The sequence below is a fragment of the Heptranchias perlo genome, chromosome 21, assembly GCF_035084215.1.
Source record: "Heptranchias perlo isolate sHepPer1 chromosome 21, sHepPer1.hap1, whole genome shotgun sequence".
NCBI lineage: Eukaryota > Metazoa > Chordata > Chondrichthyes > Hexanchiformes > Hexanchidae > Heptranchias > Heptranchias perlo.
In genome coordinates this window covers 51593487-51617789 of record NC_090345.1, presented here as the reverse complement: position 1 = coordinate 51617789, position 24303 = coordinate 51593487, and the positions used below count along the sequence as shown (strand labels likewise).

The window sequence follows — 24303 nt, the reverse complement described above, 5'->3', positions numbered from 1 at the left end:
CTCTGAGAGTTTTTTTTGTAGATTTATGGGCTAATTCTGTTGGTGGAGTTAAGGTACTATCTTATTCCATTAGGTCATGCTGTTGGCAAGCCCTGGTATGGAGGAACTCTTCCACAAATCATGTGCTCTCGCCGAGGACTCACAGGAGATAAGGGAAGGATTCCAGCATCCAGCAAGGCTCATAAAGGTAAAAGAATATTTAATCTGCGTCCTGCAGTCTTCATGGTTGCACGGATTTCTAGGCAGAGTAAATCCACATGATCTGAGTTTTAGTCAGTTTCATTGTTTAAACACATTTGTGCATTTTTCCTTACATTTAACGATTTTCCTGGCTTTTGTTTATGCTGCTCATTTGTACTGTTCTCTGCACGCTGGCCGAGTGTCTCCACTCCCAGCCGCATCTGGTGCGGTATAAAACAAGTAGCCAGTAGTGGGAAATGGGCCAAGTCCGGTCTGACCGCAATGTGTTGGGAATGTGAAATTTGTGATATTCCAGACAACGACTGCAGTCCTGTGCCTGTTTGCCAAGAATTAATTCAACACGCAGTCAATCTCTTGGAGGTTTATTAAAGGTTAAATTAACCAGAACATACGGCCAACATCGAGATTACATAAAATGCAGTTGCAGAAACACACATTACAGTCGGGTGAGTTCAGCCCTCCAGATGCCTTCCTCCTTCTCCCCCTCACATTCCAATGGTCTTTTAAGATCAGCTAAAAGGTCATTACATTACCTCCTCCGTGACCTTCACTTTTGGTTTTACATTAGACATTATTAGCTCAACATACAAAAGACTCAAAAAGGCTCCACAGCACGATCTCAGGACATAACATAAACTACCTTATCTATTTACATGTACAGAAAAGAATAAACATATAGATGTATCCTTGAGAAGATTGGAACTATCAAAGGCTATTTCATATGACGACAGTTACAGCCCTACAGATTTGTTGACATTCTACAGATATTGCCTGTCAGCTACATTTGCAGGTCTTTTAATTCCACACCTTTAACTACAGAGCTAATATAACGCTACACGTTACCCCACCAGCGAACAAATGTTATCTGTTTTTAATATAACGGGTCAGTTGCTGTCTTTTCTATGTTTCTACCTCTCTCTCTCTTTTTTTTTTGTTTGTTGTTTTTTTTGGTGATTTGTATATTCTGAGACCTGGCAGGTAACACCTGTCTGTCTGCACACTGATTGCCTTGGCAACGGGCAGTTGAAAAAACTGTCTGTAATCACCAAGCATTGTTCTGTGAATTATAAATGCGATTTCATTTCAAGGATTTCATTTTCACATCGTTCACCTGACGAAGGAGGAAGCCTCCGAAAGCTTGTGAATTTAAAATAAAATTGCTGGACTATAACTTGGTGTTGTAAAATTGTTTACAATTGTCAACCCCAGTCCATCACCGGCATCTCCACATCATATAAAATGGAACCTAGTATCAATGGATTATTTTCGTACAAAATAGCTTCCTCTAATGGAAGCGGGCCCAGCAGTGGTTGGAGTGCCTGCCTCCAACGGCTGGGAGCTTCTTTTAAATATTTGTTTAGGGAGTGTCAATCCTGCACCCCATTTCATACAGGCAGAACATCAAATGTAAGTTCCAGCCACGTGACGTGGGCCTCCAGGGTTGCTAGGTGGGAGTAAGTACCCTGGAGGTGATGGAAAGGATGGTGATGTTAAGTATATTTCAGCCATTTCTTAACTGATTTCTTCACTTTTTTGTTTTTTTTTTCTTCTTGATGGCACTTAGTTTCTCATGAGCCATTGTGTCAATTGTTGTAAGTTTATTTTTTGCCCCCTGCACCATTCCCAATGGGAATCCCCCTATTTGAGGTATTTGGAAGAAGTGGAATGATGTTAGGCAGATCACGCTGCAAGAGAAGTGCTGTGTGGCCACTGATAGGGTACCACAGACCCAGGTCAGATCTTGCATTGGCACATGATTAGATCAGTTGGCAGCTCCTTTTCTCAGAGAAAGCTGGGACAGCAGTCTTAATGACATCACTAAGATTGGCCGCACTTGCGCGAATCCATCAAGCGTTCCTGCAGTTCTTGGCAGACCTGCCTGACAGTCACTGTGGGCAGTTATCTTTTCCGGGCCTGGGCCAGCAGATGCAGAGCTGTGCCATCTTCCACAAGAGCACCCGCAGCTACCGTGCAGCATAGGGCCGGGACATGCAGAGACGGTAATGGTCGGCTGTACCTGAAGCTTGGCTCCACCTCCCTACAGGTCTGCTCCAGTGCTGACCTATGCGGTGGAACCGTGGCAGAGGACTGCCCTCCTTGAAATGACTTCATGCAGCCATCAAATTGGGTTTGGTACGGGCCTGCTCGGTCACTGGGCTGCAGACTCATACCATTTCCTTGGGTTGTCCTTACCTTTAATTTTTGTCGGTCTCCTCTTATTCCCTGTCCCGTCAGCCTTCATAAAGGTTGCTGTTGGTTCAGATGCTTTTGCAGGTTCTCCAAAGGCTTTCACAATTTTTGACACCCTATTGTAACACTTTCCGTTAATTGCCCCCATCCCTTTAAATTTTAAATTGCACGTCGTATTGCACTCTGAGCACTAGTGTACTCCCTGAATCCATCCTAATCTACACCTGAAATTATTGCTGCTGAGCAGACCTCACAAAATTGGGTACAAACATCACAGTTTCATTTGAGCCTACCTAAACCCATAAATCGGCATTCTGGTGTAAACTACACACTAAAGGTGGAGAATCCAGCCTTCCAGCCCAGTTGGTTGGAAGAGCACGGGCACCCTTTGCCATTGGCACCCAGTAACCGATGAATACGAGGTGGATGAGTCATAGAAATTACAGCACAGAAGGTAGTCATTTAGCCCACGGTGCTGGCTCTTCAACTGGAGCTGTCTATTCCAATCCCATTTCCCTGCTCTTGCTCTGGAACCTTTTATATTCTTCCTTTTCAAATCGTAATCCAATTCCCTTCTAATCGATGTTACAACCTCTGCCCTAATAGGCCCTTGTGGTGAGACATTCCATGGTCTAATATGGTCCAATAAATTTCCATGGAAAATCATGTCTCACGAATTTGATTGAGTTTTTTGAAGGGGTAACCAAGAAGATAGATGTGGGCTGTGCAGTAGACGTGGTCTACATGGACTTTAGCAAAGCCTTTGACAAGGTACCGCATGGTAGGTTGTTACATAAGGTTAAATCTCACGGGATCCAAGGTGAGGTAGCCAATTGGATACAAAATTGGATTGACGACAGGAGACAGAGGGTGGTTGTAGAGGGTTGTTTTTCAAACTGGAGGCCTGTGTCCAGCGGTGTGCCTCAGGGATCGGTGCTGGGTCCGCTGTTATTTGTTATTTATATTAATGATTTGGATGAGAATTTAGGAGGCATGGTTAGTAAGTTTGCAGATGGACACCAAGATTGGTGGCATTGTGGACAGTGAAGAAGGTTATCTAGGATTGCAACGGGATCTTGATAAATTGGGCCAGTGGGCCGATGAATGGCAGATGGAGTTTAATTTAGATAAATGTGAGGTGATGCATTTTGGTAAATCGAATCGGGCCAGGACCTACTCCGTTAATGGTAGGGCGTTGGGGAGAGTTATAGAACAAAGAGATCTAGGAGTACAGGTTCATAGCTCCTTGAAAGTGGAGTCACAGGTGGATAGGGTGGTGAAGAAGGCATTCGGCATGCTTGGTTTCATTGGTCAGAACATTGAATACAGGAGTTGGGATGTCCTGTTGAAGTTGTACAAGACATTAGTTAGGCCACACTTGGAATACTGTGTACAGTTCTGGTCACCCTATTATAGAAAGGATATTATTAAACTAGAAAGAGTGCAGAAAAGATTTACTAGGATGCTACCGGGACTTGATGGTTTGACTTATAGGGAGAGGTTGGATAGACTGAGACTTTTTTCCCTGGAGAGTAGGAGGTTGAGGGGTGATCTTATAGAAGTCTATAAAATAATGAGGGGCATAGATAAGGTCGATAGTCAAAATCTTTTCCCAAAGGTAGGGGAGTCTCTAACAAGGGGGCATAGATTTAAGGTGAGAGGGGAGAGATACAAAAGGGTCCAGAGGGGCAATTTTTTCACTCAAAGGGTGGTGAGTGTCTGGAACGAGCTGCCAGAGGCAGTAGTAGAGGCGGGTACAATTTTGTCTTTTAAAAAGCATTTGGACAGTTACATGGGTAAGATGGGTATAGAGGGATGTGGGCCAAGTGCAGGCAATTGGGACTAGCTTAGTGGCATAAACTGGGCGACATGGACATGTTGGGCCGAAGGGCCTGTTTCCATGTTGTAAACTTCTATGATTCTATAATAACCCTCTGTGTGAAAACCTTTCTTCTAACTTCCCCCTTCATTCTTCCAGTGATGATCCTCGGCCCCTTGTTAATGATACACCAACTAGTTGGAACAATATTTAACTGTTTCCCTCCCAACCTTTTATAATTTGGAAAACTTCTGTTCGACCCCCCATTAACCTTCTCTGTTCCAAGGAAGAAGCCACAATTTTTTGAGCCATTCTTCGTTCCTCTTATTCCTGGTATATACCTCACTACTGAATCTTCACTGCCCCCTGTACAGAGCTCTATGGCCCTTCCACTAATGATCCTGGCCTGTGGTGATTTAGCCTGCAGTTCTCTTTGTGGAGAGGTGGCCTGGCCTCTGCTTCCTGCCTTCCCCTCAGCAATGGCTAAGTTGGTGCCAGCCGGCCTGCACCGATGGCTCAGCCAATTGGTGTGTGGTTGAACCCCAACCTACTTTTCCGGTTTTCACCCCTCCTCTCTTGCTGGGGAACAGGTGCCAGAAGCCAAACGGTATGTGTCAGCAATCGACCATGGAGAGCACCACCCCACAGCCAAGCCCATTTCTGTCCTCACCGATGCCCAGCAGAAGTCACTGGTTCTCAGTCAGGAGAGGGAACCCTGGCTGATTTTCCCCACACCCCGAGATCAGCAGCACTGAGGTCAATTGTAGCAGCCAGCTGCTGCCCTGGGAGTTGAACGTGGGAATGTTTCCACTCATTACTGGGGTATGAATCCAATGATGCCAGTCGCCAAGTGGGCAATCTGCCTGTGAGAGTTTTGACACTGTCAGTCAGCTGTTCGTCTGCAGAGTGAATTAAAGCCAAACCTCATACTGTCCTCACCTGACATCCTTAGTGATCAGTAGCAGGCATCCTTGATCAATGTTTCCCCTTCATAACCCAGAGGCACTGAGGCCAAATGTAGCACCCCTCTCATTCTTCTAAACTCCAGAGAGTACAGGCCCATTCTACTCAATCTCTCCTCATAGGACAATACTCTCAACCCAGGAATCAATCTAGTGAATCTTTGTTGCACTGCCTCTAAGGCAAGTATACCCTTCCTTAGATAAGGAGACCAAAACTCTAGGTTTTTTTTTTCAGTACTCCAGGTGAAGTCTCACCAGAGCCCTGTACAAATGCAGTAAGACTTCCTTACTCTTGTAATCCAACCCCCTTGCAATAAAGGCCAACATACCATTTGACTTTCTAATTGCTTGCTGTACCTGCATGTTAACTTTCTGTGATTTGTGTGCAAGGACTCAGAATATTAAATCGTGTACTAGGGTGCAGAATTCTTAAATTGCATTCAGGAGAACTTTTTTAGCCAGTATGTAGCAAGCCCAACAAGAGTGGGGGGGCAGTTCTAGATTTAGTTTTAGGGAATGAAGCTGGGCAGGTGGAAGGAGCATCAGTGGGAGAGCATTTTGGTGGCAGTGATCATAATTCAGTTAGTTTTAGCATAGTTATGGAAAAGGACAAAGATAGAACAGGAGTAAAAGTTCTCAATTGGGGAAAGGCCAATTTTACTAAGCTGAGAAGTGATTTAGCAAAAGTGGACTGGAAACAGCTACTTGAAGGTAAATCAGTGTCAGAGCAGTGGGAGGCATTTAATGGGGAGATTCAAGGGGTACAGAGTAGACATGATCCCACAAAGAAAAAGGGTGGGACTGCCAAATCTAGAGCCCCCTGGATGACCAGGTACATACAGGGTGAGAGAACATAAGAACATAAGAAATAGGAGCAGGAGTAGGCCAATCGGCCTCTCGAGCCTGCTCCGCCATTCAATAAGATCATGGCTGATCTGATCCTAACCTCAAATCTAAATTCATGTCCAATTTCCTGCCCGTTCCCCGTAACCCCTAATTCCCTTTACTTCTAGGAATCTGTCTATTTCTGTTTTAAATTTATTTGATGATGTAGCTTCCACAGCTTCCTGGGGCAGCAAATTCCACAGACCGACTACCCTCTGAGTGAAGAAGTTTCTCCTCATCTCAGTTTTGAAAGAGCAGCCCCTTATTCTAAGATTATGCCCCCTAGTTCTAGTTTCACCCTTCCTTGGGAACATCCTTACCGCATCCACCCGATCAAGCCCCTTCACAATCTTATATGTTTCAATAAGATCGCCTCTCATTCTTCTGAACTCCAATGAGTAGAGTCCCAATCTACTCAACCTCGCCTCATATGTCCGCCCCCTCATCCCCGGGATTAACCGAGTGAACCTTCTTTGTACTGCCTCGAGAGCAAGTATGTCTTTTCTTAAGTACGGACACCAAAACTGTATGCAGTATTCCAGGTGCAGTCTCACCAATACCTTATATAACTGCAGCAATACCTCCCTGTTTTTATATTCTATCCCCCGAGCAATAAAAGCCAACATTCCGTTGGCCTTCTTGATCACCTGCTGCACCTGCATACTAACTTTTTGATTTTCTTGCACTAGGACCCCCAGATCCCTTTGTACTGCAGTACTTTCCAGTTTCTTGCCATTAAGATAATAACTTGCTCTCTGATTTTTCCTGCCAAAGTGCATAACCTCACATTTTCCAATATTGTATTGCATCTGCCAAATCTCCGCCCACTCACTCAGCCTGTCTATATCCCCCTGTAGGTTTTTTATGTCCTCCTCACTCTCCACTTTCCCTCCCACCTTTGTATCATCTGCAAACTTTGATATGTTACACTCGGTCCCCTCCTCCAAATCGTTAATATAGATTGTAAAGAGTTGGGGACCCAGCACCGACCCCTGCGGAACACCACTGGCTACTGGTTGCCAGTCCGAGAATGAACCATTTATCCCAACTCTCTGCTTCCTGTTAGATAACCAATCCTCCACCCATGCCAGAATATTACCCCCAATCCAGTGATTCTTTATCTTGAGCAATAATCTTTTATGTGGCACCTTGTCGAATGCCTTCTGGAAGTCTAAATACACTACGTCCACTGGTTCCCCTTTATCCACTCTGTACGTTATGTCCTCAAAGAACTCAAGCAAATTTGTCAGACATGTCCTTCCTGATTGTTAAATACCCTGGCATATTTAATTCCCAGTCGTTGTCACCCTGCAGCCATGTTTCTGTAATGGCCACAAGATCATACCCATACGTAGTTATTTGTGCCGTTAACTCGTCCATTTTGTTACGAATGCTACGTGCATTCAGATAAAGAACTTTCAAATATGTTTTGTGACACTTAGTTCCTGCTTTTTCCTTTTTTAACACTTTACCTTTTACTCCATACCTTCTGTCCCTTCCTGACACGCTTTCCTCTGTCTCCCTGCTCAGGTTCCCAACCACCTGCCACAGCTTTGATGCTGGGTTAATCGCCTTACGCCTTCTAGTTTTTATTTTATCTGTCGTGCCTAAAGTACACTTTCTTTCCGCTGCTCTACACTTTTCCCTTTCACTTGTTCTTGAACAACTGTTTGTACTATTTGTATTGTAGATTTCCCCTGGGTCTTCCCCACTCTTGCTGCTCTCAATTTTATTCCCTTCTGACTCCCCGCTCAGGTTCCCATCCCCCTGCCACTCTAGTTTAAATCTTCCCCAACAGCACTAGCAAACACCCCCGCGAGGACATCGGTCCCAGTCCTGCTCGGGTGTAACCCGTCACGCTTGTACAGGTCCCACCTTCCCCAGAACCGGTCCCAATGTCCCAGGAATCTAAATCCCTCCCTCTTACACCATCCCTGCAGCCACGCATTCATCCTGTCTATTCTCCTGTTCCAATACTCACTAGCACGTGGCACCGGTAGTAATTCTGAGATCACTACCTTTGAAGTCCTGCTTTTTAATTTATCTCCTAACTCCTTAAATTCACCTTGCAGGACCTCATCCCTTTTTTTACCTATGTCGTTGGTACCAATATGAACCACGACTACTGGCTGTTCACCCTCCCCCTCCAGAATGCCCTGCAGCCGCTCCGTGACATCCTTGACCCTAGCACCAGGGAGGCAACATACCACCCTGGAGTCACGTTTGCGGCCGCAGAAATGCCTATCGGTTCCCCTTGCAATTGAATCCCCTATCACTATAGCCCTGCCACTCTTCTTCCTCCCCTCCTGTGCAGCAGAGCCACCCGTGGTGCCCCGAACCTGGCTCTTGCTGCATTCCCCTGATAAGCCATCTCCCCCAACAGTATCTAAAGCAGAATATCTGTTTGAGAGGGAGATGGCCCCAGGGGACTCCTGCTCTACCTGCCTCGTCCTTTTACTCTGCCTGGCGGTCACCCATTTCCTTTCTGCCTGCGTAATCTTTACCTGCGGTGTGACCACCTCACTGAACGTGCTATCCACGATAGTCTCAGCATCACGGATGCTCCACAGTGAATCCACCCGCAGCTCCAGCTCCGAAAGACGGTTAGCCAGTAGCTGCAGCTGGACACACTTCCTGCACATATGGTCGCCAGGGACACTGGTAGTGTCCATGACTTCCCACATATTGCAGGAGGAGCATATCACGGGTGCGAGCTGTGCTGCCATGACTTGCCTTAGACTCTCAGACTCTCCTCCCGCTCTAGGCCTCTCCTTTTATACTGTGCTCACCTCTCGGACTCTCCTGCCTCACCTGTGACGTCGCACAGTAGTTGTCTCTTTTTGCAGGTCTGCTGCTGCTTTTATTCCCCAATCTCAGTCTTCTACTCAGGTCCACTGCCGCTCTGGGGAAAAAGTTAGGAGAAGCAAGGCAAAGCAGCACCTCCTTCCCCCACTTCACCGAACCCGCACACATACCAAACTCTCCGTTCACACTGTGTTGTCCGCACACTGTGCTGTTCGCACTGACAGGCCCCTGTATTTCTACAGTTTGTGACTCAGATGAATCAGGCCTGCCCCACCTTCAAGTACCAGTTGAATCTAGCTAACCAATTAACTTGCTACAGCAGCTCTCTCTGCTGAAGCCTGACAGAAACTTAAAAATTTAAACTTTAAAATTGAACTTAAGCAGTTAATAGCAATTGAATTTAAACAGTTGAAAGCAATATGCACTAGATTTTAAAGAGATTAACCCTTAAACTCCCACACGTACCAAACTCTCCATTCACACTGTGTTGTCCACTATTTCTGGTATGTTTTTTTGTGTCCTCTACTGTGAAGACAGATACAAAATGTTTGTTTAACGTCTCTGCCATTTCCTGATTCCCCATTATAATTTCTCCTGTCTCAGCCTCTAAGGGACCCATGTTTACTTTCGCTACTCTCTTCCTTTTTACATACTTGTAGAAGCTCTCACAATCTGTTTTTATATTTCTTGCTAGTTTACTCTCATATTTAGTTTTGTACGTCCATCAATTTCTTGGTCATCCTTTTCTGATTGGGAGTATGGGGAATGAGGAGAGTGGGATTAGACTGGGTGGCTCATTTGGGGGAAGACACCAGCACAAACTTGACTGGGTCTGTATGGCCTGTTACTACGCCATAACATTTTGTGATGTCTGGTCTACGTTTATTATAAATATTTGTAGGTACAAAGTTGAATTGTAAGAGCTACATTAGTACTGACGTGAAATGTTTTTGTCTTATTTTGCAGTTCTTGGTAGGAATGAAAGGCAAAGATGAAGCCATGGCGATTGGAGGACACTGGTCTCCCTCGCTGGATGGCCCTAACCCTGAGACCGACCCCTCGGTGTTGATTAGGACTGCTATCCGCTGTTGTAAGGCCCTGACAAGCATTGACTTGAGTGGTTGCACCCAGTGGTAAGTAGTAACCCAGCAACAGGGCACAGCCTTTCTGTAAACATGGAGAGTATGTGCTTTTTGTTAAATATATATGATTTGAGTCTTAACATTTTGAGCCATTATTTTCTTGCCTAGCAGCCAGCCACGTTCCAGGTAAAATTCACGGCGTCCTTCTGCTAGTTCTACGCTTATGGCACCTGTTATGTGGCAGTGCATGCCTCATATAGCGCGAGATGTCATTCTTTTATAACAATGACATTGGAGAGTTGCTTTAAGTACTTTAGATGTAGATTCACTGTTTTAAATATGTATTTAATAGACCTGATTAAACACTGTAGATCTGTATTAATATTTTACGTCAATGTATTGTGGTCGTATATGTTATATGCCTTGAAGAAAAGTCGTGCGTGGAGAGGATGTCGTCACTGGGATGAATACTTAGGACGTTCAGTTGATTATAGAATCGTTTTCCATCTTTTTATATAAATAAATTATAAGTGATGCCATGCAAGCTCTTCTGAATTGTCCAGCCGGTGTCATTTAACTGCAAGGCATTAAAGCAGTGCTTTTAAATAGAAATAAAAATCAAGGCCAGAGATCAGTTTTTCTTTTTGCGATCGTTGCAACCATCTATTCAGATAAACTTATTACTCTCCAATCTCTAGTAAAATAATAGGGCTCCTGCTCTTGACTGTACTTATAACCGAACAGTGCGAGTCGTTTATTCACCTGCCTGGACCCGTACCATTGCAGTTAAGTGACATTGAGCTGCGTATATGACAGATTTCTCTAGCTTGATGTCCTGCGAGTCATTTAGGGTCTATGTGATGTCTGATAGAATTTTCCTTTCCAATACACTTCTTCCCTTGCAACAGGTACCGTTTTGCAGAGATCCGTTACCATCGCCCCGAGGAGCACCACAAGGGGCGGACGGTTCCAGCCCATGTGGAGACCGTGGTTATATTTCTGCCGGATGTTTGGCATTGCCTTCCCACCCGCTCAGAGTGGGAAGCTCTCTCCCGTGGATACAAGCAGCAGCTGGTTGAGAAGCTCCAGGCTGAACACAAGGAGGCTGATGGAGAACAGGCACTGAACGCTAATCCTTTTCCATTTCCGCTTCTCACAGGCACAGGGACACAACCACAAAAAAAAGCACACCACATACACACAGATCAAGTAACGTGCTCTTTTTATGAGCATTGCATACATTCAAAAAGACATAGATGCAAAGCTCCAGTAACTGGTAATACAGCTCCCAGCATGGAGTCACGGCAGGCTTTGTTCCATCGTCTCATAATCGGTCTCATCTGATGAAATTTCCTCAAAAATATTAAACAAAAATAGTACAATTGGAACTTAATTTTCCTTTCTGAAATGGTAAATACTTGCATTAAAAATTGGCTCCTTCGTTACTCAGAGAAAACCAAATTGCTGCTGGAAGCTGGTCACCCGTTGTTGAGTTGGGCAGATATTAGCTGTTTACAGAAATTTCTACTACTTTCCAAATTTTCCATATCCCCTTTCTCCTGTTGTCTTTTAACTCTAGTGGTGTTACTCTTATCTACACAATCATTGGGTATACACAAACCCTTTCAAAGTATTTGATTTGCAGGTCAGTTGGTTGAGCCACAGTTTCGTGCAGTGTGGGGTGTGTGGAGCAGACACTTTGATAGTGAACATGTTTGGGGGGCTTGTACCTATTGAGAGGGGATAAGAAGACACGCTGTGTGGCCGCCAGGGACCAGCAGTGTCTGTGCAGCCCTCCCGTCCTTCTGTTTGATGTTATTGATCACCCTTTTGTGTTCCACAGATCTGGCTTTGATTGGCTGATGAGTGGCATGTGATCAGTTAAAGAGAGTGTGTGTGTGTTTTTGTAGCAGTGAACTGTTCTAATCAGTAACAATAAGGAGGAGTCATTCTGAGGGGCAGTTGTGACCTTGCTACTTGCACGGATCAGCAACTCTTGTTTCAAAAAATGAGTGAATACGTTATCCAGACCTGTGCAAATTTTGCTGATTATTCCTGTTAACTTTTTTAATTAAACAGGAAGAGGAAGAGAAGGATGATGGGGAGAGTAAAGAAATCTCTACTCCTACTCACTGGTCAAAGCTCGATCCAAAGACAATGAAAGTAAGCAACTGCTTTTGTTTACAATGAAGGCAAAACCTACTCAAACCCTTTAAAGGTTAGCTGTCCAATGTCTCCTGTGTGTAAATATGGGTACTCTGTGTGGAACTAAGCTATACAGATCAGCACAGTGCCAGCTACAGCCAAGATTGCATTGGGGGGTGGTGCTACATTTGGTCTCTGAGCTCCTTGGCTTGGGAGAGGAAGAAGTGCCCAGTTTCCACTCAGCCTCCTTTGTTTAGACACTAGGTGAGGACATGATAGGGATCCACTTTGATACTTCCCATGGTCAACTAGGCTGTCCTGGGTCACAGGTGATGAGTGGCTCCCTGGGCCAAGTACAAGATGGCTGGCTGCCAACAACCATGAATCTTTACCCCATTATAGTTCAATGCCTTCAGCAAAGGAGAGAAATTGGAAAATGACAGTCTTCCAAACTGAAAGCCCTGTGAAGTCTCTCCCTGATCAATCTAACATTCCAATTTGTGTGTTATTTAATTATTCATTCCACAAATGACTTTTTGTGAACCTTTGCACTCCTGAAGGTGAGAGTTGTGAGTGCTGAAGAATGGAATACTTTCTACTTGTTAGGCAGTGACAGCATTGAGCATTCCCACATCTGGCAGAGTACATACTGATGCACCAGTCTTAATTATTACGTATCCTTCATGCCGCCTAAGAGACTTGTTGATTTTGTGATGTGAAAACACACTAGGGTCGAGTTTCTGCCCAGATAAGAGCAGAATCTAGGCTGAATTAAATGAAATAACGCAATAGACCGTGGAATTTTAAGCGTAGGTGAGTTGCGCGCATAAGCACTTTACGCTGGAGTTTCCTCAATCTTTTACGCTGTTTCAAAAGTTCATTTGCCCAAAGCATCCCCGCCCACAAAACTGGCTACGCCCAGTGATCACATGAATCCAGCATTAAACACCTGTACCTGCTGTGACCAGCAGTCAATTGAAGCCTGACCCAGATCTGTTTCTCCTGTTGCAGTGATTACTTTAAATTCAGTTTAAGTTAGTCTAAATTCAGTCCATTACAGAGAGCAGGACACACCTGTGTGGCTTCAATTGACTGCTGGTCACAGGTCTTATGCAGCCAGGGCAGATCAAAGCAGTCAATTGAAGCCAATTAAAAAGTAAGACCAAGAGTATTAAATCAGTAAGTTGAAGAATGGCTCATTTCCTGGCGATCCTGCTCCCCTGTGATGCTGGAGAATGCCTTCTACCAGTCACCAATTGGTTACGGTCCATTACGCTGCTTGATTGTGCTGATTCGTGGGAGTTTTTATGTTTGGGCTTATGCTAATGTGTTCGCATGGAAATTTGAGCATAACTTCACGTCTGCAAAACTGGTGCGTTTTGCCGATTGCGCCCCTAGTGGAAACTCCACTTTCCTGAAAAGCACGTACACACTCGTATATACATACATGCGCACACACATTAATGTATACAAGTGCACACACAAACCCATCCATACGCGCGTGCGCAAACACGCACACCTGCACACATACTCACTCTTCAGGACCCTTGGTCTGAGTTGGATTTAAACCCAGATTCCAGAGATGGAGGTGGTTCCCCGGCACAGCTGGGCTGGAAACATAGCCCAGATTTGTTTCGGGTTTGTGCTGAGTTAGCTGATCTACAAGGATTACCAACCCCAAGTGCTGTTGGAGTCCCACTGGAACGTATCTGCTGTGGGTGTCAGGCGAGAACAGGATGGGGCTGGGTTATAATGGTCACATCACCTACTGACGTTCACACACTAAGATTGCCCGCTGGGCTTGTGGTGCCAGTGGACCCAAACTCGAGGCTGCAAGAGGATTGGAGAAAAATGGTGAAAAAACCTCTGCACAGCAAAAAGTAGTTTGATCAAACACTTCCCAGCTGAACGGGCAGCGCAATGCTTGGATACTGGGTTCATCAATGTGTAGCTTCCATACCAAAACACATCTCTCAGCTTGAGTTACTTTGTCGAGCCTTAAATAACAGCCTCTCAATACCAGTAGAGGGAACGAAAAGCAGCTCAGTCTGCGCGAGTCATTTTCTTTTCCAAAATCCAATCCCCAGTGATTTTTTTTTCCCTGTCGGCTGCCAATCAAACTTCATCAGTCCACAACTCTTTCCCCCTCAGTTACTACTTCCAGTGAGCAGCAAGGAGCTGAGCCCACTTGGTCTTCGATTGCTTCAATCTAACGATGATGTAATTGGCTCCATACCCCCTCCTTTCATTCCCCCGTGTTTTTTTTATTCGTTCAGGGGATGTGGGCGTCGCTGGCGAGGCCAGCATTTATTGCTCATCCCTAATTGCCCTTGAGAAGGTGGTGGTGAGCCGCCTTCTTGAACCGCTGCAGTCCGTGTGGTGAAGGTTCTCCCACAGTGCTGTTAGGAAGGGAGTTCCAGGATTTTGACCCAGCAACGATGAAGGAACGGCGATATATTTCCAAGTTGGGATGGTGTGTGACTTGGAGGGGAATGTGCAGGTGGTGTTGTTCCCATGTGCCTGCTGCTCTTGTCCTTCTAGGTGGTGGAGGTCGTGGGTTTGGGAGATGCTGTCGAAGAAGCCTTGGCGAGTTGCTGCAGTGCATCCTGTGGATGGTACACACTGCAGCCACAGTGCGCCGGTGGTGAAGGGAGTGAATGTTTAGGGTGGTGGATGGGGTGCTAATCAAGCGGGCTGCTTTGTCCTTTATGGTGTCGAGCTTCTTGAGTGTTGTTGGAGCTGCACTCATCCAGGCAAGTGGAGAGTATTCCACCACACTCCTGACTTGTGCCTTGTCGATGGTGGAAAGGCTTTGGGGAGTCAGAAGGTGAGTCACTCGCCGCAGAATACCCAGCCTCTGACTTCTCTTGTAGCCACAGTATTTATATGGCTGGTCCAGTTAAGTTTCTGGTCAATGGTGACCCCCAGGATGTTGATGGTGGGGGATTCGGCGATGGTAATGCCGTTGAATGTCAAGGGGAGGTGGTTAGACTCTCTCTTATTGGAGATGGTCATTGCCTGGCACTTGTCTGGCGTGAATGTTACTTGCCACTTATCAGCCCAAGCCTGGATGTTGTCCAGGTCTTGGTGCATGCGGGCTCGGACTGCTTCGTTATCTGAGGGGTTGCGAATGGAACTGAACATTGTGCAATCATCAGCGAACATCCCCATTTCTGACCTTATGATGGAGGGAAGGTCATTGATGAAGCAGCTGAAGATGGTTGGGCCTAGAACATTGCCTTGAGGAACTCCTGCAGCAATGTCCTGGGGCTGAGGTGATTGGCCTCCAACAACCACTACCATCTTCCTTTGTGCTAGGTATGACTCCAGCCACTGGAGAGTTTTCCCCCTGATTCCCATTGACTTCAATTTTACTCGGGCTCCTTGGTGCCACACTCAGTCAAATCCTGCTTCGATGTCAAGGGCAGTCACTCTCACTTCACCTCTGGAATTCGGCTTTTTTGTCCACGTTTGGACCAAGGCTGTAATGAGGTCAGGAGCCGAGTGGTCCTGGCGGAACCCAAACTGAGCATCGGTGAGCAGGTTATTGGTGAGTGAGTGCCGCTTGATAGCACTGTCGACGACACCTTCCATCACTTTGCTGATGATTGAGAGTAGACTGATGGGGCGGTAATTGGCCGGATTGGATTTGTCCTGCCTTTTGTGGACAGAACATACCTGGGCAATTTTCCACATTGTCGGGTAGATGCCAGTGTTGTAGCTGTACTGGAACAGCTTGGCTTAGAGGCGCGGCTAGTTCTGGAGCACAAGTCTTCAGCACTACAGCTGGGATGTTGTCGGGGCCCATAGCCTTTGCTTGATATCACGTGGAGTGAATCGAATTGGCTGAAGACTGGTTTCTGTGATGGTGGGGATATCGGGAGGAGGCTGAGATGGATCATCCACTCGGCACTTCTGGCTGAAGATGGTTGCAAACGCTTCAGCCTTGTCTTTTGCACTCACGTGCTGGTCTCCGCCATCATTGAGGATGGGGATGTTTACAGAGCCTGCTCCTTCCGTTAGTTGTTCAATTGTCCACCACCATTCACGACTGGATGTGGCAGGAATGCAGAGCTTTGATCTGATCCGTTGGTTGTGGAATTGCTTAGCTCTGTCTGTAGCATGTTGCTTCCGCTGTTTAGCATGCATGTAGTCCTGAGTTGTAGCTTCACCAGGTTGGCACCTCATTTTTAGGTACGCCTGGTGCTGCTCCTGGCATGCTCTTGTACACTCCTCATTGAACCAGGGTTGATCCCCTGACTTGTTGGTAATGGTAGAGTGAGGAATATGCCAGGCCATGAGGTTACAGATTGTGCTGGAATACAATTCTGCTGCTGCTGATGGCCCACAATTCCTCATGGATGCCCAGTTTTGAGCTGCTAGATCTGTTCTGAATCTATCCCATTTAGCACGGTGGTAGTGCCACACAACACATTGGATGGTGTCCTCAGTGTGAAGACGGGACTTCGTCTCCACGAGGATTGTGCGGTGGTCACTCCTACCAATACTGTCATGGACAGATGCATTTGCGACAGGTAGATTGATGAGGACGAGGTCAAGTAAGTTTTTCCCTCCTGTTGGTTCGCTCACCACCTGCCGCAGGCCCAGTCTAGCAGCTATGTCCTTCAGGACTCGGCCAGCTCGGTCAGTAGTGGTGCTACCGAGCCACTCTTGGTGATGGACTTTGAAGTCCCCCACCCAGAGTACATTCTGTGCACTTGCTACCCTCAGTGCTTCCTCCAAGTGGTGTTTAACATGGAGGAGGACTAATTCATCAGCTGAGGGAGGACGGTAGGTGGTAATCAGCAGGAGGTTTCCTTGCCCATGTTTGACCTGATGCCATGAGATTTCATGGGGTCCAGAGTCAATGTTGAGGACTCCCAGGGCCACTCCCCCCTGACTGTATATCACTGTACCGCCACCTCTGGTGGGTCTGTCCTGCCGGTGGGACAGGACATACCCAGGGATGGTGATGGAAGAGTCTGGGACATTGGCTGAAAGCTTTGATTCTGTGAGTGTGGCTATGTCAGGCTGTTGCTTGACTAGTCTGTGGGACAGCTCTCCCAATTTTCGCACAAGTCCCCAGATGTTCGTGAGGAGGACTTTGCCTTTGTCATGTCCGGTGCCGTGTGGTCCGTCCGGTTTTATTCTTACTATGACTTTTTTTCGCGAGATTTTACAACTGTCCACGCCTCCAAAGTTAACCACAGAACTTTTGTTCTTTGAAGTCCCTGGCTCCATTCCCGGGGCTACGTGGATTTGGCCTCCACGCTACTGGGCCAGGGTAAAGGGAGAGCAAATATCAGCCAACGTACCCAATCCTGATAACTATCCTGTGACCCCTGCTGTAAAGTGGGTGAGAATATGGATGGGCGAGGGATTGGGAGGGCAGCCAGAACCCATGGAGCCCCGCGTGAATCAGGGGAGGAGATGAAGCAAGGCCACGGTACTTAAATTGAAACAAAGTTCCTGTTTTGTCAGGTTAATGATCTTCGAAAAGAATTGGAAAGTAGGAATCAAAGCTCAAAGGGGTTGAAGTCCCAGCTGATAGCCCGGCTGACAAAACAACTGAAAACTGAGGCAGAGAAAGAAGAGCAGAAGGAATCGGAGAAGTCAGAAAGGGAGGATGACGAGGAGGAGGATAAAAAATCCGATGATGATAAAGAGGTATGACGAGCGAATCCTCCGGGCGTAGTTTTGGCCTGAGTGGCGCTGGTACATTGTGGGAGTTGTGTATTGAATGACACTGGTACATTGTGGGAGTTGTGTATTGAATGACACTGGTACGTTGTGGGAGTTGTGTATTGAATGACACTGGTACATTGTGGGAGTTGTGTATTGAATGACACTGGTACATTGTGGGAGTTGTGTATTGAATGACACTGGTACATGCTGGGAGTTGTGTATTGAATGACACTGGTACGTTGTGGGAGTTGTGTATTGAATGACACTGGTACATGCTGGGAGTTGTGTACTGAATGACACTGGTACATTGTGGGAGTTGTGTATTGAATGACACTGGTACATTGTGGGAGTTGTGTATTGAATGACACTGGTACATTGTGGGAGTTGTGTATTGAATGACACTGGTACATTGTGGGAGTTGTGTATTGAATGACACTGGTACATTGTGGGAGTTGTGTATTGAACGACACTGGTACATTGTGGGAGTTGTGTATTGAATGACACTGGTACATTGTGGGAGTTGTGTATTGAATGACACTGGTACATGCTGGGAGTTGTGTATTGAATGACACTGGTACATTGTGGGAGTTGTGTATTGAATGACACTGGTACATTGTGGGAGTTGTGTATTGAATGACACTGGTACATTGTGGGAGTTGTGTATTGAACGACGCTGGTACATTGTGGGAGTTGTGTATTGAATGACACTGGTACATTGTGGGAGTTGTGTATTGAATGACACTGGTACATGCTGGGAGTTGTGTATTAAACGACACTGGTACATTCTGGGAGTTGTAAATTTTTTCCCTTCAAGTGTTTATCCAATTCCATTTTGAAAATTATTATTGAATCTGCTTCCACCGCCCATTCAGGCAGTGAATTCCAGATCATTACAACTCTGCGTAAAAAAATGTTTCCTCATGTCGCCTCTGGTTGTTCTTCCGATCACCTTAACTCTGTGTCCTCTGGTTACTGACCCTTCTGCCACTGGAAACGGTTTCTCCTTATTTATTCTATCAAAACCATTCATGATTTTGAACACCTCAATCAAATCTCCCCTTAACCTTCTCTGTTCTAAGGAGAACAATCCCAGCTTCTCCAGTTTCTCCACATAACTGAAGCCTCCCATCCCTGGTACCATTCCAGTAAATCTCCTCTGCACCCTCTCCAAGGCCTTGACAGCCTTCCTAAAGTGTGGTGCCCAGAATTGGATACAATACTCCAGCTGGGGCCTAACCAGTGTTTTATAAAGGTTTAGCATAACTTCCTTGCTTTTGTACTCTATGCCTCTATTAATAAAGCCCCTCAGGATCCCATATGCTTTTTTAAACTGCTTTTTAACAGCCTTTTCAACTTGTCCTGTCACCTTCAAAGATTTGTGTACGTACACCCCCAGGTCTCTCTGTTCCTGCACCCCTTTAAAATTATACCATTTAGTTTATATTGCCCCTCTTCATTCTTCCAAACAAAATGCATCACTTCACACTTCTCTCTGTTAAGTTTCATCTGCCCTGTGTCTGCCCATTTCACCAGTCTGTCTGTGTCCTCCTGAAGTCTGTTACTCTCCTCCACATTGTTTGCTACATTTCCGAGTTTCGTGTCATCTGCAAATTTTGAAATTATACCCTGTACACCCAAGTTCAGGCCATTAATATATATCAGAGCAGTGGTCCTAATACTAATCCCTGGAGCACCACTGTATACTTCCCTCCAGTCTGAAAAACAATTGTTCACCACTTCTCTCTGCTTTCTGTCCCTTAGACAATTTTGTATCCACACTGCCCACTGTCCCTTTAATCCCATGGGCTTTAATTTTGCTAACAAATCTATTATGTGGTACTTTATCAAACGCTTTTTGAAAGTCCATCTACACAACATCAACCGCACTACCCTCATCAACCCTCTCCGTTACTTCATCAAAGAACTCAATCAAGTTAGTCAAACATGATTTTCCTTTAATAAATCCCTGCTGACTTTCATTTATTAGCCCAGACTTTTCCAAATGGCAATTAATTTTGTCCCAGATTATTGACTCTAAAAAGTTTCCCCACCACCGACATTAGGCTGACTGACATATAGTTACCGGGTTTATCCCTCTCCCCTTTTTTGAACAGGGGTGTAAACATTTGTAATCCTCCAGTCCTCTGGCATTGTCCCCATATCTAAGAAGAATTGGAAGATTGTGGCCAGAGCCTCCGCAATTTCCCCCCTTACTTCCCTCAGTAACCTAGGAGGCATCCCATCTGGACCGGGTGACTTTTCTACTTTGAGTACTGCCAATATTTTAAGTACCTCCTCTTTATCTATTTTTACCCTATCCAATATCGCAACTACCGCTTTTACTGCTACAATGGCAGCATCCTCTTCTCTAGTGAAGACCGATACGAAGTATTCATTTAGTACCTCAGCCATGTCCTCTGCCTCCACAAGATGATCTCCTTTTTTGTTCCTAATCGGTCCCACCCTTCCTTTGACTACCCTTTTACTATTTATATGTTTATAAAAGACTTTTGGGTTCCCTTTTATGTTAGCTGCTAATCTATTCTCATACTCTCTCTTTGCCCCTCTAATTTCCTTTTTCAGCTTGGTTCTCTACTGTATTATGCACCGTACATTCATAAGCCTCCTTTTTCTGTATTGAATGACCATGGTACATGCTGGGAGTTGTGTATTGAATGACACTGGTACGTTCTGGGAGTTGTGTACGGAGTGACCCTGGTTCGTTCTGGGAGTTGTATACGGAGTGACCCTGGTTTGTTCTGGGAGTTGTGTACGGAGTGACCCTGGTTCGTTCTGGGAGTTGTGTACGGAGTGACCCTGGTTCGTTCTGGGAGTTGTGTACGGAGTGACACTGGTTCGTTCTGGGAGTTGTGTACGGAGTGACACTGGTTCGTTCTGGGAGTTGTATACGGAGTGACCCTGGTTTGTTCTGGGAGTTGTGTACGGAGTGACACTGGTTCGTTCTGGGAGTTGTGTACGGAGTGACCCTGGTTCGTTCTGGGAGTTGTGTACGGAGTGACACTGGTTCGTTCTGGGAGTTGTATACGGAGTGACCCTGGTTTGTTCTGGGAGTTGTGTACGGAGTGACACTGGTTCGTTCTGGGAGTTGTGTACGGAGTGACCCTGGTTCGTTCTGGGAGTTGTGTACGGAGTGACACTGGTTCGTTCTGGGAGTTGTGTACGGAGTGACACTGGTTCGTTCTGGGAGTTGTGTACGGAGTGACCCTGGTTCGTTCTGGGAGTTGTGTACGGAGTGACACTGGTTCGTTCTGGGAGTTGTGTACGGAGTGACCCTGGTTCGTTCTGGGAGTTGTGTACGGAGTGACCCTGGTTCGTTCTGGGAGTTGTGTACGGAGTGACACTGTTTCGTTCTGGGAGTTGTGTACGGAGTGACACTGGTTCGTTCTGGGAGTTGTGTACGGAGTGACACTGGTACGTTCTGGGAGTTGTGTACGGAGTGACACTGGTTCGTTCTGGGAGTTGTGTACGGAGTGACACTGGTTCGTTCTGGGAGTTGTGTACGGAGTGACACTGGTTCGTTCTGGGAGTTGTGTACGGAGTGACCCTGGTTCGTTCTGGGAGTTGTGTACGGAGTGACACTGGTTCGTTCTGGGAGTTGTGTACGGAGTGACCCTGGTTCGTTCTGGGAGTTGTGTACGGAGTGACACTGGTTCGTTCTGGGTGTTGTGTACGGAGTGACCCTGGTTCGTTCTGGGAGTTGTGTACGGAGTGACACTGGTTCGTTCTGGGAGTTGTGTACGGAGTGACCCTGGTTCGTTCTGGGAGTTGTGTACGGAGTGACCCTGGTTCCTTCTGGGAGTTGTGTACGGAGTGACCCTGGTTCCTTCTGGGAGTTGTGTACGGAGTGACCCTGGTTCGTTCTGGGAGTTGTGTACGGAATGACCCTGGTTCGTTCTGGGAGTTGTGTACGGAGTGACCCTGGTTCGTTCTGGGAGTTGTGTACGGAGTGACCCTGGTTCGTTCTGGGAGTTGTGTACGGAGTGACCCTGGTTCGTTCTGGGAGTTGTGTACGGAGTGACCCTGGTTCGTTCTGGGAGTTGTGTACGGAGTGACCCTGGTTCCTTCTGGGAGTTGTGTACGGAGTGACCCTGGTTCCTTCTGCGAGTTGTGTACGGAGTGACCCTGGTTCCTTCTGGGAGTTGTGTACGGAGTGACCCTGGTTCGTTCTGGGAGTTGTGTACGGAGTGACCCTGGTTCGTTCTGGGAGTTGTGTACGGAGTGACCCTGGTTCGTTCTGGGAGTTGTGTACGGAGTGACACTGGTTCGTTCTGGGAGTTGTGTACGGAGTGACACTGGTTCGTTCTGGGAGTTGTGTACGGAGTGACCCTGGTTCGTTCTGGGAGTTGTGTACGGAGTGACCCTGGTTCGTTCTGGGAGTTGTGTACGGAGTGACCCTGGTTCGTTCTGGGAGTTGTGTACGGAGTGACCCTGGTTCGTTCTGGGAGTTGTGTACGGAGTGACACTGGTTCGTTCTGGGAGTTGTGTACGGAGCCCTTGCGGAGTGATTCAGGATCATTCTGGAAATTGTAGTCTGCCGCCTGCTGGGTTCTCTTCCTTCAACCAATCAGGTAGCAGCTGTGGTAAGTGCCATCAACTCCAATTCCAGGTACTTGAAAGAGGTGCAGGCCTCTGGGGTGGTGGGAACGGGTAAACACTATTGGAGAGATTTAAAACCAAATGCAGCATTATGAGTAAGTGCAATGATTATGATATGAATTATATAATTTTTTTTAAGAAACCTTATTCAAACTTCCAGTTGCTGATAAAACAAGATGGCGGCTGAAATGATGTTGAAAAAAATATTTTGAGTAGCTTTAACTGAGAATTTTAAGGAGTGACCTGATAAGAGTTCACCAAGATTATGAAGGGATACAATAAGGAAAATAGTGAGAAATGGTTTCAATGGGTCAGTGAGACCGTAATTAGAGGACACAACTGTAAGATAATTACAAAAAGAGCTAAAGGGGAGGCCAGAAAAAATTTCTTCACAGGGTGGTTAGGATGTAGAATTCTCTACCACTGTGTTGTCAAAGCAGAGTCCATAAATACTTCAAAGAGGAATTAGCTTGAAAAAGAGGAATATTAAAAGGTATGGGTAGTGAGCAGGAGAGTGGGATTAGACTGGGTGAACATAAGAAATAGGAGCAGGAGTAGGCCACACGGCCCCTCGAGCCTGCTCAGTCATTCAATCAGATCATGGCTGATCTTCAACCTCAACTCCACTTTCCCGCCCAATCCCCATATCCCTTGATTCCCCTGGAGTCCTGAAATCTATCGATCTCACGACTGAGCATCCACAGCCCTCTGGGGTAGAGAATTCTAAAGAGTCACCACCCTCTGAGTGGAGAGATTCCTCCTCATCTCTGCCCTAAATCACCTACCCCTTATCCTGAGACTTCTCCAGCCAAGGGAAACAGCCTCTCTGCATCTACCCTGTCAAGCCCTCTAGGAATTTTATACATTTCAATGAGATCACCTCTCATTCTTCTAAAATCCAGAGAATATAGGCCTATTCATCTTAATCTCTCCTCATAGGACAACCCTCTCATCCCAGGAATCTGAATTGTTTGCTGTAACTGCATGTTAACTTTCTGTGTTTTGTATACAAGGACACCTAAATCTCGCTGAACACCAACATATAATAGTTTCTCACCATTTAAAAAATATTCAATTTTTCTATTCTTCCTACCAAAGTGAATAACCTCACATTTCCCCACATTATACTCCATCTGCCACCTTCTAGCCCATTCACTTAGCCTGTCTATATCCCTTTGCAGACTCTGTGTCCTCCTCACAGCTTACTTTCCCACCTATCTTTATATCAGCAGCAAACTTGGATACATTAAACTTGGTCCCTTCATCTAATTCATTAATATAGATTGTAAATAACTGAGGCCCAAGCACTGATCCTTGCGACACCCCACTAGTTACAGCCTGTCAACCCTAAAATGACCCGTTTATTCCTACTCTGATTTCTGTACATTAACCAATCTTCTATCCATACTAATATATTGCCCTTAACCACATGAGCCCTTATCTTGTGTAACAACATTTTATGTGGCACCTTATCGAATGCCTTTTGAAAATCCAAATATACTACATCCACTGGTTCCCCTTTATCTACCCTGCTAGTTACATCCTCAAAAAACTCCAATAAATTTGTCAAACACGATTTCCCTTTCATAAAACCATGTTGACTCTGCCTAATCATATTATGATTTTCTAAGTGCCCTGTTACCACTTCCTTAGTAATGGATTCCAGCATTTTCCCGATGACTGATGTCAGGCTAACCGGCCTGTAGTTCGCTGTTTTCTCTCTCCCTCCTTTCTTGAATAGCGGGGTTACATTTGCTACCTTCCAATCCACTGGAACCGTTCTGGAATCTAGGGAATTTTGGAATATCACAACCAATGCATCCACTATCTCTGCAGCCACCTCTTTTAGAACCCTCGGATGTAGGCCATCAGGTCCAGGGGATTTGTTGGCTTTTAGTCCCATTAGTTTCTC

At 46.0% G+C, this 24303-nt stretch overlaps 1 protein-coding gene across 3 annotated transcripts in view; it reads left to right on the top strand.

Moving 5' to 3' along the window:
* Positions 1-24303, top strand: part of ccar1 (cell division cycle and apoptosis regulator 1) — a 105782-nt gene that overhangs the window by 42153 nt on the left and 39326 nt on the right. For all 3 annotated transcript variants that reach the window (XM_068002655.1, XM_068002653.1, XM_068002654.1), the window contains exons 12-16: positions 74-187; positions 9829-9995; positions 10853-11063; positions 12024-12107; positions 17571-17756. In XM_068002655.1, the coding sequence (XP_067858756.1) occupies positions 74-187; positions 9829-9995; positions 10853-11063; positions 12024-12107; positions 17571-17756 (762 nt within the window). The remainder of the gene's footprint in view (positions 1-73; positions 188-9828; positions 9996-10852; positions 11064-12023; positions 12108-17570; positions 17757-24303) is intronic.